Genomic DNA, 15,536 nt, shown 5'->3' with positions numbered 1-15,536 from the left:
GCCCAACAATGGGCACAGCAGGCAGCTGCACTCAAGGAAAACTGGGAGAAGCAGGTAGTTACACAAGACACAGATCCCTTCAGCCAGCCTGGGCCAAGCCAGCACACTCCAGACAAGAACTGAGAATGCTGCCTGCCCCCCAACCCTCCACATCCCCTGGTCTCAGCAGCCACAGTCTGCAGTGCCAGCTGCCTTCCCTCACCCCATTCAGGCAATCTTGATGCTGTTTGTACAGGCTGGTGTCACCCCAGCAGTCCAGTTCCCAAGAACTACTGTAAAAACATGTTGCTGTCTCCATGAGAAGAGGTTAGACAGTTCTGGGTTCAAGACCACACCCAGGGCCACACAAATCCTGACAGATAGTGCAGGCAGTCCCACCATGATCCCAGACATCAAAGGGCCGGGTCAGCCAACAAGCCAGGCTGAAGGAGTGGGACTCGGGCTGCGGGAGCAGCTAGGATAACCTGCTTGGCTTCAGACGGTAAGTGTTCAAGGCAGTCAGCATCACCTCCCCTCCAGCACAACTGGCTTCTCTTCTTTCTCCTCCACTAGGGGCTGAAAAGGGTTAGTGGGAGGGGCAGGGCTTCAGTATAATAATGCAATGCTGGCTTAAAACTCACCATTTAAAAAACTAAGATCATGGCATCTGATCCCATCACTTCATGGCAAATAGATGGGGAAACAATGGAAACAGTGATAGACTATTTTCTTGGGCTCCAAAATCACTGCAGTAACTGCAGCCATGGAATTAAAAGACGCTTGCTCCCTGGAAGAAAAGGTATGACAGACCTAGACAGCACATTAAAAAGCAGAAACATTACTTTGGAAACAAAGATCCATATAGTCAAAGCTATGGTTTTGCCAGTAGCCATGTATGGATATGAGGGTTGGACTGTACAGAAAGCTGAGCACTGAAGAACTGATGCTTTAGAACTGTGGTGTTGGAGAAGACTCTTGAGAGCCCTTTGGACTGCAAGGGGATCCAAACAGTCCATCCCAAAGGAAATAAATCCTGAATATTCACTGGAAGGACTGATGCTGAAGCTAAAGCACCAATACTTTGGCCACCTGATGCAAAGAACTGACTCATTAGAAAAGACCCTGATGCTGGGAAAGACTGAGGCAGGAGGAGGAGGGGATGACAGAGGATGAGATGATTGGATGGCATCACCGGCTCAATGGACATGAGTTTGAGCAAGCTCTGGGAGGTGGTAGACAGGAAAGCCTTGCATGCTGCTGTCCTTGGAGTCACAAAGAATTGGACATGACTGAGCAGAGAAGGCAATGGCACCCCACTCTAGTACTCTTGCCTGGAAAATCCCATGGATGGAGGAGCCTGGTGGGCTGCAGTCCATGGGGTCGCTAAGAGTTGGACACGACTGAGCGAGTTCCCTTTCACTTTTCACTTTCATGCATTGGAGAAGGAAATGGCAACCCACTCCAGTGTTCTTGCCTGGAGAATCCCAGGGACGGGGAGCCTGGTGGGCTGCCGTCTATGGGGTCGCACAGAGTCAGACACGACTGAAGCGACTTAGCAGCAGCAGCAGAGCGACAGAACAACAATAAGAGGCAGAACAGTGAGCTGGGGTCAGCCAGCTCTCAAGTGGCAGAGTCAAGACTCAAACCCATGAGCGGTCACCTGGACTCTGGACAGTGTTACAGCCACTTCCAGGAGAGCAGTATCAGGAGAGAAAGAAATGGGAGCAAAGGACATGCTAGGAGACAAAAAGAAAGGCTAAAGAATGGAAGGAGGACAAAGGAGCTAGTCTATATATATATACACACGCTAGCCAAACAAGAAGAAAGGGAAAGTCAGGGATTGTGTCAAGAACAGTTGGCACCTGTTTTCGCTTCTTAAGGGATATTTGTCCTGAAGACCAGGAAATGCCACCGGCCTATGACTCCTGCCCTCAAAAATCCAGGCCACTTCTTTGTCAAAAAACACCCTAAAAGGTACGAGGTATCTTTGACCAATTTCTGAGTCACCAATTTCTTTGACCCACCCTTCCCCTTACAAGATAATTAGGCCATGTCTTCCTCCAGTCAAAAGTGGCCACCACTAGCCCAGGAATTAAGAGGAGGGAGGAAGGCAGTGACCACTACTTAAGGTCCCTTAGTGTCCACCAAGGGCTAGGTCAAGTGCTTTGCAGGAACTGTATCATTTATCCTCAGTAAGACCAAGAGCGGGGTACTAATATAGCCCGGGGCACATAACCTGGGCTAAGTCAAGCATCTTGTCCCGAGTCTCCTAGTTATTAAGTAGCAGGGTCTAACTGACCCATACTCTTAAGCACTCTGAGGAAATGACTCAATTTATATTTTAAAGTGGTTTACAGCCTATCTCCTTTGCCTCAAACAAGATCAAGACAGGATGATTCCAGGGGTCTGGTGTCCTGAGGGCTGTTGACAAAAATGTCTCCAGGAAACCAATGAAGAACTCAGGGCTGCAGACAATTTTCAGACATCTGAGAGTTTGCAGGCAGGCAGGGGGTCACAAAGAGTCAGACACGAATGAAGCAACCTGGCGCTCATGCCAACTACATTGTTACCGAGCATATTTGAGACATCTAAACTAAGGGAGCTGAGCAACTAACAGGTATGTTTTAGTTTCATGTTTCTGTGCTGGACTAATCATGAGACAAGGTCACAATGTAACCAAAGATAATTACTATTATTAAGAGACCCTGGCAGTCCCAATACAAGTTGATCCTAAAAACTTTTAAGAGACAGAAGTGGCTGCAACACCCCACTGTGTGGTTGACCAAAACATATTTCTAGACGAAGGGAGACTTGCAAACCAAGATGAGCCTCAACCAAGACTTCCAATTTTAATGCTGACCACAGCTCAGCAAGAACTCAAGGATGAATCTTGTTACAACGATCAGTATGATCAAAATGATTTCACAAAACATTTCCAGTCCACAGTCTTTTTCCTAAGAAAATGCATCCCCTCTTCCACATTCTGATCAAAAGAGAGGTGAAAGCAAAACTCTGGAAAAACAGAAAAAAAAGACAACATTCTTCACAGGTGATGCATTTTTTCTTTATATTTCTATGTTCTTGATTTCTAAATTTTTTTAAACAAAGAACTACAAATGCAACTTTTCATTTCATTAAAAAAAAAAAACCAACTTGTTAGAAGTGAGTTTCAAAGACATGCTGAGCTGATATGTCCTCCTTTGGGGACTGAAATCTCAGGAGAGGGTCACAGCCTGCCACATACTGGCTGAACTGGGCGTGCCTCAGTTTCCTTGTCTGTGTAATGGGGTTACCACAATAACCACAGCTCGGGGTTGCAATGGAGTTCCATTTAGCCATTATTGTAAAGGATTTATCCCAATGCCTGGTACCAGTACATGCTCAATATATATTTACTATTAACAAAACTATTACTATGATCATAGTGTCTTTCAGTGGCTTCTTTTGTTCATTTTTCTGACTCTCACATGGCAAGCTGGAAGACGCTTTGTTTTCTAACAGTTGAAGTAAATTATGAATGTTCGAAAAATAACTACAAAATGCTGAATTCTTTATGTTCAGCATCACTGTCCCAAAAGATGAACATTCTGGGGCTTCCCAGGTAGCTCAAATGGTAAAGAGTCTGCCTGCAATGCAGGAGACCTGGGTTCGATCTCTGGTTGGGAAGATCCCGTGGAGGAGGACATGACAACCCACTCCAGTTTTCCTGCCTGGAGAATTCCATGGACAGAGGAGCCTGGCAGGATCCAGTCCACGGGGTCGCAAAGAGTCAGACACGACTGAGCGACTACTCCTCACTGTCCCCAAAACTGCGGTGTTCTACTGGGACCCCAGATCCAACTGTCCACTGCACGTAACTCCCATTTCTCTATAGCCTGATGCTCACACATTTTTTGAAAGCAAATACGCTGCAAACAAGTCAAAGTACCAAACTTACTATTCAACCCATCTATGCTGGAGGTTGTTTATTTATTCGATAAGTTATTTATTATATTCCTACTAAAAGCCAAGCTCAGAGCCCCAGAGGTAAATAAGAGACAGTGCCTGACCTGGAGCAGTTGTTACCTAGTAGGAGAACAAGACAGGCAAGTTAGGAGACCAACACAGCTCAGTAAGCTATGAACTGGAAGGGTGCCAGGGGAGGGGGGAGCGGTGGGTGCCCTCCCACCTTGGCTGTGACTCCCCACGGCTTTCAAAAAAAAGTCCTAAGAAAAGGAGAGGTGATTTTGGTAAGAGATGTGTGCCACACTGGAAGTGTAACATGACACCTCGATCACGTCCTGTAAAGGACTTCCCAGCAGAAGAGGCATTCCTCAAGTACCAGCTTGCTTGCCTCCTTTAGTGGAGATGCGGAACGGCCCAGGTGCTTGCAAGCCAGGATCCACCAAGGCTCCTTCTCCCAGACCACTTTCTAGGTTCTGCCCTGGGATGGCTGGAAGCTGCACTGAGCGGCCCCCAGTCCCACCAGCAGCACACCCTCGGTCTTCCAGCCTCTGCCTCTTCTGACAAGGAATCTTGTAAACAGAACCCAGAACTAACTCTGTTCAATTAACAGAACTGCCAAGTCACAAAGGTCCTTTAGGGTTGGAGCCCCAAGGCCTCAGAACCTGAGGACCCCTGGGACGGCAGGGCCTGGTCCTCCTCCTCTGGCTTGCTTTACCCCACCGTGGGAACAATCACTTTGTTCCTGTGCATGAAGTATCAAGCTGGACCTCCCTGGTGATCCAGGGATTAAGAACCTGCCCGTCAATGCAGGGGACACAGGTTTGATCCCTGATCTGAGAAGATCCCGCATGCCAGGGGGCAACTAAGCCCATGTGCCACAGCTACCGACCCTGCCCTCTAGAGCCCACGTTCCACAAGAGAACCCACCACAACAAGAAGCTGGTGCGCTGCAACTAGAGAAAGCCCTGTGCTGCTATGAAGGTCCAGCACAGGAAAAAAAAAAAAAGCACCAGTCTGAGCTGTGCTCCCAGCAGGCTGTAGAATGCCAAATAATTCTTGTTTTCCCAGAATATCTGATAAATCACTTCAGGGAGGTGCGCACAAGCAGTGCAGTACCAGCATGATAAGAACTTGGTTATTTTCTTCGGGGCTGCATGGGAGATGGAGGAATCTGATTCTAGTCACTGAGACTCCTTTCATACCCCCAGCTACATGGGAGGCCTGCCTCTGCCTGGGTCACCATAAGCACGAGGCAGAAAGCCGCACCACTCCTGTTTGTTGAAGGAAAGCTGACCGCTGCCTGCCTCTGCTAATCTCAAAATCTTAATTTATGGGACGCGGGGAATTTACACAGTCCCTGCCACAGTCCCCACCCATTTCCCTATAGCTCGAAAGCCAAAATTCCACACGGGGTTCCAAATAATTCCAACCTCTTTGGTTGCCTTTATATCTAAACGGAAATTCCAGAAAAGTTGTCTGGCGTGGCAAAAGCTGACCAGCCTTATGAAAATACCCAGAAAGGTGACCCATTTAGTCAAAAGAGCTTTCAGATCTCCATGAGAAAAGGAATTCATGCCAGCATAAAGGGCCTTCAGAGAGGGCAAACAGGAGTGTTGTGTTAACGCCCAGACCTTTCAGCAAGCCAGCCCTGCAATTTCTGGGGAGGCTGAGCACCTAGAGACGGCCGGCAAGACCAGTTGGATCGCTCAGGAGCTGTACTGCAGGAGAAGCCCCTTAGGGACACAAATGCAGTCCTGGAGCACACGGCTTGGTGCCCTGGTGATGTAGCAAGGGGCCTGCCCCCCAGGCTCCTTGAATATGAGCAAGGAACCGCTGGCTTGGATTGGAGGTTTGTACCAGGGCTGCTTGACTGATACAGGCTGAGTGCCAGCCAGGAAAGAAAAGTTCTGCTCAGCGGCAATTGCAACCCAATGCCCCACCTCTACCCTGCTGCCCCTGCCAGTTAATGTTTACAGGTAGCAGAAGGCAAGGATGTGGGGTGAGGTCACTGCTGACAAAGCACAGCTGTGCCAGTGTCGACTGTCACCAAGGATCTCCCAGGATAGCTGGGTCTCAGCAAACCCCACCCATATACCCTCACAGGTGGTGGGCACTGCAAGCCCCACAGGACTGCAGCCAGGAGGCAGCCTCCTCCACGCTGCTGACTTCCAGGCCTCGCAAAGAAAGCCCTGCCTGGCTCCCCTAAGAAGACCTTCAGCTGGTCCCTGCTGTCCAGACCTGCAGTGAAACCACTGCCCCTGAAAACCGAAAAAAGGCAGGAAAGAACGAGAGAGCTGTCTCCAAGAACTGGAAAGAAGACCCCCATGAAAGCTTTATGGTGCCAGAAGAGGTAAGGCAAATGGGCCCCCCCAAAGCTGTGTTTTATAGAAGGAAATTTCAATTTCACACTAACCAAGTCCAAATGTTCAAGTAAAATAAAAGTGTTTTAAATAAAATAGACATGAACAGGAGTAAAGCAGTGGAAAATCTCTCACTATAACATTTGCGGGCTTCCTCGGTGGCTCAGCAGTAAAGGGCTCACCTGTTAATGCAGGAGATGTGGGTTCAATCCCTGGGTTGGGGAGTTCCCCTAAAGAAGGCAATGGCAACCCACCCCAATATTCTTGCCTGGCAAATCCCATGGACAAAGGAGTCTGACAGGCTACAGTCCATATGGCTGAAAAAGAGTCAGACATGACTTAGCAATTAAACAATGTATCTATTTTATGAGTGTGGAATCCAACTTTGACACTACAAAACAAAAACTACAGCTTAATGCAGGCAAGGATCATGGCTGGCATGTGAAGTGAGGTAGAGTTGAGCCTCAGTTTTCTCATCTATAACTTGGAAATAGACATAAAGCCACTGTCTATGCAGGGTTCATAATGAGGATTAGAAGTAATCGAAGCAAGGCACTCAGGATAGCGCTTAGCATACAGCAGGCGCAGGGAGACACTAGGTCTTATGTTAGAGATACGTGTGCACACAGCAACATTTGGCACACGAAGGGCATCATGGTGGGCATTCATGCCAAGAACAGAGGGCCACAGGTGTCCTCCGGGCCAGGCTGTCTGCCTGTGCCAGGATTGGATGATGGGGGGAGGAGGAAGTCACTCTGTCAAAATAGACTCTCTTCCCAGAAGATGGACTCAATTTCTGAAGAAAAGTAGTCAGGCACCTTATACATTCAAGGCTGCTTTCCCAGCCCCAGAAGAAGAAAGTACTGCTGTTTATCATACAATAATGTGAGTCCATTTGGTGATCATCCAACATGTTTAATGCATAACTAGATTTACAACAGCAACGTAAGACGGCTTGTAGCAGAACATCATAAAGTGGTACTTGGTCGCTCAGCAGTGTCCAACTCTTTGTGACCCCATGGACTGTAGCCCACCAGACTCCTCTGTCCATAGAATTCTCCAGGCAAGAATACTAGAGTGGGTTGCCATGCCCTCCTCCAGGGGATCTTCCTAACCCAGGGATCGAACTCAGGTCTCCCACATTGCAGGTGGATTCTTTTGCCATCTGAGCCACCAGGGAAGCCTGCCATTCATTCCCTTTTCCAGGGGAACTTCGAGACCCAGGGACTGAACCCAGGTCTCCCACACTGCAGGTAGATTCTTTACCATTTGAGACACCGGGGAAGCCTAGAACGTCATGAAAGACAGTTTTTAATCTTTTTTTAAGAGCAGGGAATACCACACAATTAGATGGAAATGGCTCATCCAGTTGGATTTAATCATTTGGTTCAATTTGTTGGGGGAAGAGGTTATAATTATAGGTCTACCTCTTTAATGGAGAAAAAGTAAAGATGAAAACTAAATGCAGGGACTTTCCTGGTGGTCCAGTGGCTAAAACTCTGAGTCCCCAATGCAGGGGCCCGAGTTCAATCCCTGGTCAGGGGACTAGATTCCACATGCTGCAACTGAGAGTTCACCCACCACATCCAAAGATCCTGACCTGGAGCAGTCAAATAAACTTTTACAAAATAGACAAACACAGATTAATAACAATATGGGGGGGGGGAGGAAAAGGAAATATAGATATGCAAGCTGCCAGGGGCCCCCAAACAGGGTATATGCACCCCAGGGATGCAAAAGATAATCCACTACAGCAGGAGAAAAACCCGATCTTCTGTTTGAATTTGCTACCTAAAATGAAACTAAACTTTAGTAACATTTAATATACAGACTGACTGTGGTATATGCATACAGCTTATAAACATATGCATATGAGAAAGGGGTACATTCAGTTTTTTTTCTTTTCTGATAGGAGTAACTGGAGCAACAGTGAAGAGATCCTCAGATTAGCTGAGCCATTTCAGCTGGGTTCACTTACCTTACCCCAGGCTCCCTAAACGAAGATGCTCTACTGGCAACCTCTAGCCTCAAAGGGTCCTTTGTGAGCCAGCCCCTGCCTACCTCTCCACCACCCCTCCGATCTCCACCTGACACTCTTCTACTTCTGGGCTCACCTGACTAATTATAGTCAGGCTTTAGGTTTGAGCACAACAGCCCCTTCCTCCAGGAAGCCCTCCAAACTACCCAGTCTAGCCTGACGGAAGGTGCTCTTCCCCCTCAGAGGGCTTCTCATCTTAGTCCTTACTATTAAATGGCGGTCCGCAGACAGTGACAACTGGGAGCCAACTGGAAGGCCAGAATTCAGAGTTCACCCCTAACCTAGTGAATCAGGCTGACATTTTAAACGGGCCCCCATTTTCAAGTTCCCAGGTGATTTGTGTGTGCCTGAAGGTTTGAGAAGGACACTCCCTGGTGACTTGTCTCTCCTCTGTGCTGAGCAGTAGGGCAAGCCAGGGACATGACTCTCATTATATTCCTGTGGCCCTAGCACCTAGCCTGGCTCAGGGCTGGTCTTTCATATGCTGGTTAAATGAGGAAAGGAAGAGAGAATGGATTTTGAGAGGCACCTTGGAAATTCCAAGCTGGAGGGAGGGGCATAACTGACACACCTTTTGACAGTGGCAGGAATAGCCAGAGAACAGATTGAAGATAAGACAAAGTCCACTATAGTAATAATGACACCAGCATTATGCTGTAGCTTAAATCGAATGCTATGTAACTTAAATCAAAGCTATGATAGGAACTATCATTTGCCTCCATTTTACAAACCTTTCTGAGGCTCAGAAAGGTTACTGCAGTGGACCAGAGTTGCACAACTGTTATGGGTCAGAATGATGGTGAGAAACAGCTTCAGGCATGTGCTACCCTGAAGGCCATTTATAGAGGAAGCAGGGCGGTGCAGTACCCTGGCCATGGAGCCAATGGAGAAAAATTGGGGGGCCCCAAAGCTCCGACCTGAGCAGCTGCTGCCCAAGGAGCAAGGCAGCCATCCTTGACTAACCTATGATACGGCTTCACAGCACAGAATCAGGACCCCCTCCCCAGGTGGGGAGTGAAGAGGGAGTGCCCGGGAGACATAATTTGGCTCCAAATCAAAGCTCTCCTTCAGCACAGACTCTCCAAGAAAGAAGGCAGCTGCTGACTGGCATGCTGGCCCCACCATTGCTGGAGGAGCTTGCAGACGCCTAACTACCATCTGGAAATGATTTGGCCCTGAGATTCCTGAACGGGTGGGAGACTGGAATGACCAGCCACTCCAAACTCCTGTCCAGCTCTCAGAAACAAAGCTGGAATGAATGGGTCCTGGAGGCAAAAAATCATAACACAACCAGAGGTCACCCCCTGCGAAGGAGGGGACACCCTCTGGGCAATCCATAACCTTATTAGAGCAACAGGAATCGCCATTAGCCAAACAAGCTGGTCTCCCCAGCATGGTGTCAATTTTAAATGTCCTTTCAGTGTGCAAACTCTCCAGTGTGACTTTTGAGAATATTATTGGACAGCACTTTATTTATTTAACCAAACACACAGCACCAATAGCTCATGTGCCATGAACTGCTCTGAGCACTTTAAAAAATATTAACTTGTTTAGTTTTTACAACAACCTTTTAAGGAGTAGCTATTATCCAGATTTAAGCTATAAGCAAACCAAGGCACAGAAGTTTCTTAATTGCTACTTAGTGGCAAGTAGGATTTGAACCAAGAATCCTAGCTCTTAACAAACTGACACTTATGTGTTACCTTGTTACAAGTAGCCCAGAAACTTCCCAGGAAGCCTGCTATCTTGCCACTTTTTAAGCCTTTCCTAGATGTGAACTAGTGACTCAGATGGTAAAGAATCTACCTGCAATGCAGAAGACCTGGGTTCAATCCCTGGGAGAAAGAAATGGCAACCCACTCTAGTATTCTTGCCTAGGAAATCCCACGGACAGAGGAGCCTCGGACAGAGGAGCCTGGCAGGCTACAGTCCATGGGGTTGCAATGAGTCAGACAGGACTGAGCAACTAACACTTTCTTTCTCTTTCTAGATGTAAACTACACTGCCTGAAAGACACACCGGTATTTGCCAACTATTTACAGGACACAGCAGAATTTAGTATTATTTGTACATTATTTTGGTGGGAGTGGGACGAAAGGAAAGAAAACAGAGTGAGTGACCTACCACCCTGGAAACTCTGCCCAGTGACCGGAGGTCTTAGGAACATGCACCCCACCTATTCTGGGGTGCTGGCCTGGCACAGGCACTTTAAGCAAACATCAGGGTCAGACCACATCCATTAAAAAGGAAAGAATTCCTTTATATAAAGGATCAAACCAAAACACACCACCCAAATTGCTAGGCTACCCGGACTGTCATTCCTGGGTTGGGAGACCCCTTCTCCAAGTTGGCTGCACTGCCCAGGATCAGAAAAGTTTTTAGTAAAACAAGTAAATAAACCTGCCAGCTCCTGGCAGACAACTGGAATTTAAAATGCTAAGGCCTCATTATGAACTGCCCAGGGTACAAGAAAGAACTTCAACTTTGGGATGAAGCCAAGGATGGGCCCACCTTACAAGGAATCACAAATATAAACAGCCAGGGCATTCTAGGCAGAAAAGCCACACTGCTCTCAGCATCCGAACACCTACGTCACACAAGTGGCGCCTATACCCAACTCTAATGATTCCCACAGTGTATGTTGTTGGGAGCTATCCAAAGTATACAAAACCCTGCATAGATACTTTCCCAGATCACAGGAGTGAAATTTCTCCCATTGGTAGTAGGAATCTCCAACAAACAAAGAACAACAAAACCACTGAAGACAAGGCAGCTATTCCCTCAACAAATTCACCTCAAAACAAGACATAAGTTGCAAACTCGGGCTTTCCCACTGGTGCTAGTGGTAAAGAAACCACCTGCCAATTCAAGAGATGCAAGAGATGAGGGTTTAATGCCTGGGTTGGGAAGACCCCCCCTAGAGAAGGCAATGGCAACCCACTCCAGTATCCTTGCCTGAAAACTTCCATGCACAGAGGAGCCTGGCGGGCTACAGACAACAAGGGTGCAAAGTCAGCCACAACTGAGCACAGCACAGAGGAAAGCGAAAAGCAAAAACCAAACCAAACAAAAAAAGATGCGAATGGATTCTGCTCACTTCCTGACATGACCCTCATCTCATGGACCCTCTTCACAGTTCAGAGGATTAATCTCATCCCTTATCCAAGGCCTCACTTTGTTCAAGGTCAGAGGCTCAATGTATGGATGTCCAACCATAACCCCTACACCCCAGAGTTACAAAACTTTGTGTTCACATGAGCTCTCTGGTGGGACAATGGGGCTGCATTTTACTTGTTTCTGACCTTGAAAAACAGGTCAGTTAAGCCTCAAGTTGAACAACTTGTCAGACCCAGGTTCCAGTCAACATTCACCAGCTGGGTGACCCGCACAAGAAGTTACTTCACTCCCGTTTCCCCAACTTTAAATAGAGGTAATGATACTAACCAGCTTCCCAGGTGGTGCTAGTGGTAAAGAAAAGTGAAAAACGAAGCGGCTCAGTTGTGTCTGACTCTTTGGGACCCCGTGGACTGTTGCCTACCGGGCTCCTCTCCCATTCGAACCCATCTGCCAATGCAGGAGACACAAGTTCAGTCCCTGGGTCAGGAAGACCCCCTGGAGGATGGTACGGCAGCCCACTCCAGGGTTCTTGCCTGGAGAATCCCATGGACAGAGGAGCCTGGCGGCAGTACAGTCCATAGCGTCACAGTAGCAGCCTAGAGTCCACAGGGTCACAAAGAGTCGGACTCAACTGAAGACAATATTAACCACCATCCCCAGTAATAACAGCAACCATTTTCTAAGCACTGGCCTGGACTAGGAAGTGGTGGGGAGATCATTACATAGACAAGGAAACCAGATCTCAAGGATTCAAGGTGGCGATCAGCGGGGTCATCAACAGAACACACTCAACACCTAGCCTGTGTCCCAAGTTGGAACTCATTTGTCATCGTCAGCACAAAGCAACACAGCATAAGCAGGGAAAGCTTGAACTGAAGTCCTCGCAGGATGTGAATTTTTTTCTGAAGGGCCTTTACCCTGCAGAGTCCCAGGAACAGAGGGAAGAGGCCTCAGGCATTACCTCCTCAGGGAGTCCTGGCCCTTGGTAACTCTCCCTCCAGGCTCCGGAGGCCGGAAAACCTGTTTGCTGTAAGATCTTTCTGGAGAGCAACTAGGCAGCCAATGACAGGAGTCATAAATGTGATCACACCCTTTGACCCAGGAATCCCACTCTGGGGAATATGATCCGAGAAATTATTTAAAAGGAGAAAATAAAACAGTGTAGACTGTGGTGGGAAGAGGTCCATAGCAAGAAACTGCCAAAGTCCACAGGCCACAACCAGGGAAGGGACAGCTAACCCTGGAATGCCAGGACGGTAGAAGTCGCTGTGGCCTGGCTGGGTTCAGGAACGAAAATCATGAGGGTTAAGGGGAAAGATGTACGGGGCCAGACAAAGTCTAGAATAAGACCCTCAATTTCGGGGCACTGACGGGAAACCATGCTGGAGGCAGCTGCAGCCTCTGTAAACAGCTGGCAAAGTAGGCCAGTAGTACTGTGGTTTGGTGTGTTTTGTGTTTTTTTTTTAAAGAGATTTCATGTCATGTTCGGACACTCCTGGTTTACTTTAAATTTCTTTGTTCAGTTAATTAAATAAATACACATTTTCAAAGCAAAGAAGAAGGGATCCATGTTGAGCCCAGCCGGCCTTTGAGATTCAATCTGAAAAGAAAGTAATTCCCAGAGAAACTGAGGTTCTCCTTTCCTCCTTACAGGAGATTGGTGCCCCAGAGGCGACCGCATGTCACACAGCTTCCCTGGGCAGGGACGCCACCCCCGATGGGGAGGCTGACTGGGCGGTGGTCCCGGAAGCAGCCCTGCCTGCCCTGCCGGGCGTGGGGGAGGGCGGTGGAGAGGACGAGGAGACTCAGCCTCGGCACCCAGCGTCAGGCCTGCTTTCCTGGGGAAGAGACCGGAGGCAGCGCCTCACGGGCAAGAGGCTCACCTGGCAGAACGCACACACGCACTGTGTAGGTGCACAGACATTCTCTGCACAGTGACATGCTCTCCACACACATGCTCTGTGTACACACACTCTGCACACTAACACCCTCGCGCGGGCACACACTCCACGCCTCTCGCCCCGATCCTCAGAGTCCACACCCATCAGCCGCCTTGTGGCCCTTCCAGAAGCCCTCAACCAGCCGAGGTCACAGGCGGGACCTCACCCCAACTCTTCCTCCCGCGTTGCGGGTCGGGGGGAGGCGGGGGAGAGGAACCCAACACCAGCTCCCTCCTCCCTCTCAGGAAGACCCTGGTGTGGGGAGGGCGGGGAGAGGAAAGCAAAGTCTCCTTTAATTGTCACCCACTTCCTTCAATTCTCAGCTGGACCCTCGCTAGCCCGAGCGAGCCCATTAACGCCCTGGCCCCGCCTCGTCTGCAACAGGGGTGTGACGGCGCCCCAGCTCGCAGGCTGCGTGAGGAGGGAGGTGACGGGGAAGGCTGTGGGCGCCCAGCGCGCACTAGCTGGGGCTCCTACAAGGCAGCGGTTACTGTGACCACCACCCGTCTCTGAATGACACCTTCGGCGGCGACAGCGCAGCCAGAGCTGAGCTGGGAGCGAGGAAGACACACCCCCGCGGCTCCCCTTCCCACCTCGGGGCCCAAACCCCTTCCGGCGACCGCCAGGTCCCCGTCTCCACCTGGGCGGGAGGCCCCGGATTCGGAGAACAGTCCCTCCCGGGGCCTCCCCACCTGGCCTCCCAGCCAACGCCCATTCGGCGGCCGCGGGGCGCAGCGGGGCGAGCGCTCCGGGGAGCGCGGGACGAGGGCTCCACCCTCCCGGGACCGCGGACCTGAGGCTTCCAGTCCCCCGGCCCCCGCTGCGACGCCCCAGCTCCCGAGAGATGCCACAGCCCCGACTCTCCCCGTGCGGCCTCAACCCGAACCTTCAACCCACCGCCCCCAACAGGCGCACAGCCCCGGCGCACAGCGGGGAGCGAGCACACGAGGAGAGCGCCCTGGAGGATGGATCTCCCGAGGGGGCCTAGGTCCCCTTTGTCCTCGCGCCCTCGGGGGACAAACGTCCCCCGGCCCCGGAGCCCACACGGAGCCCGCGGCTGCTCGGCGCGGTGGTGGCGGGGGGGCACCCGACGGGGAGCTTCAGCCTCCACAGGGGCGCACGCGCGGTGCAGGCTGGAGGGCGAGGGGTACCGGCCGGGCCAGGGCACTCACCGATGGACACGAGCTTGATGCTCTCGCGGTCCAGGAACTCGAGCGCCACCGACACGTTCTCCAGCTGCATCTGGCGGAAGGTGGGCCGCTGGTGGTACTTGCGGTACATGTGCTTCTGGCTGAGCACCTCCAGGAGCGCGATGAGCCGCAGCCCGTCGCTCAGGTCGGTCTGCAGGTTCCCTATGCGCTTGTTCACGCACTTAAGGTGCTCGTTGCACCAACGCGTGAAGGTGTTCTGCTGGATCTTCTTCCAGGGCGCGTCTTCCGCCAGGTCCTTCTCGGTTACCGGCATTCTGGAGGCGGGAAGAGCGCTATGCGCAGCGAGTTGCCGGGGTCTGGCGTAAGGAGGCCCAAGGGCCGCGGGGAGCGCAAAACCAAAGCGGAGCGGGAGCGGGGCTCGAACTCGCTGCTACCGAAGCCACAGCTGGGGCTGCTCTGCGCCCGCCTGCCCGTGGCCGCGCGAGGCGTCTGGCCCCGCGCCTGCGCACTGAGTCGGCCCGCCCCTGAAGCTCCGCCCCGTCCCAACCCTCAGGAGGGCGCTCCCGGGCCACGCTCGCCCCCTGCCGCTCGAAGCGAGCATTACGGCCCGGGAGTCCAAGTCCTCTGGGGTCCCCGCGCTCTGTGCTCACAGCCTCGGTGAAAGGAAGCTAGGCGGGAGATGTCCAGCTTCTCAAGGAGGTCACCCGGTGCCAGAGTGAGGGGACGTGCAGAGGTAGGAACCTGGACAGAATGGGCAGGGACGGTGGCATGGGTCACGCGGGAGGGGCTGGCGGGGAGGGGTATTTCATCCACCTGCAGGTTCAATAAGTTTCAATAAAACCTTTTTACTGAGCTATTGCTGTGTGCTAGGTTCTGTGTTAAGGACTTCCCTGTAGCTCAAACGGTAAAGAATCTGGTTGCGAGACAGGAGGCCAGAATTCGATCCCTGGGTTGGGAAGTCCCTCTGGAGAAGAGAATGGGAATCCACTCCAGTATTCTTGCCGGG

General features: G+C 50.8%; 1 protein-coding gene across 2 annotated transcripts in view; it reads right to left on the bottom strand.

Annotated features, from left to right (window-relative positions):
- The window catches only part of FLNB (filamin B), a 138,973-nt gene extending 124,007 nt beyond the window's left edge, over positions 1 to 14,966 (bottom strand). For both annotated transcript variants that reach the window (XM_052647481.1, XM_052647489.1), the window contains exon 1: positions 14,552 to 14,966. In XM_052647481.1, coding sequence (XP_052503441.1) covers positions 14,552 to 14,843 — 292 coding nt within the window. In that variant the 5' untranslated portion in view covers positions 14,844 to 14,966. The remainder of the gene's footprint in view (positions 1 to 14,551) is intronic.
- Positions 14,967 to 15,536: the final 570 nt, after the last annotated feature.

This window comes from Budorcas taxicolor, chromosome 1 (assembly GCF_023091745.1).
Source record: "Budorcas taxicolor isolate Tak-1 chromosome 1, Takin1.1, whole genome shotgun sequence".
NCBI classification, from domain to species: domain Eukaryota; kingdom Metazoa; phylum Chordata; class Mammalia; order Artiodactyla; family Bovidae; genus Budorcas; species Budorcas taxicolor.
The sequence above is the reverse complement of the archived record's forward strand: the minus strand, read 5'-3'. Positions and strand labels throughout refer to the sequence as shown.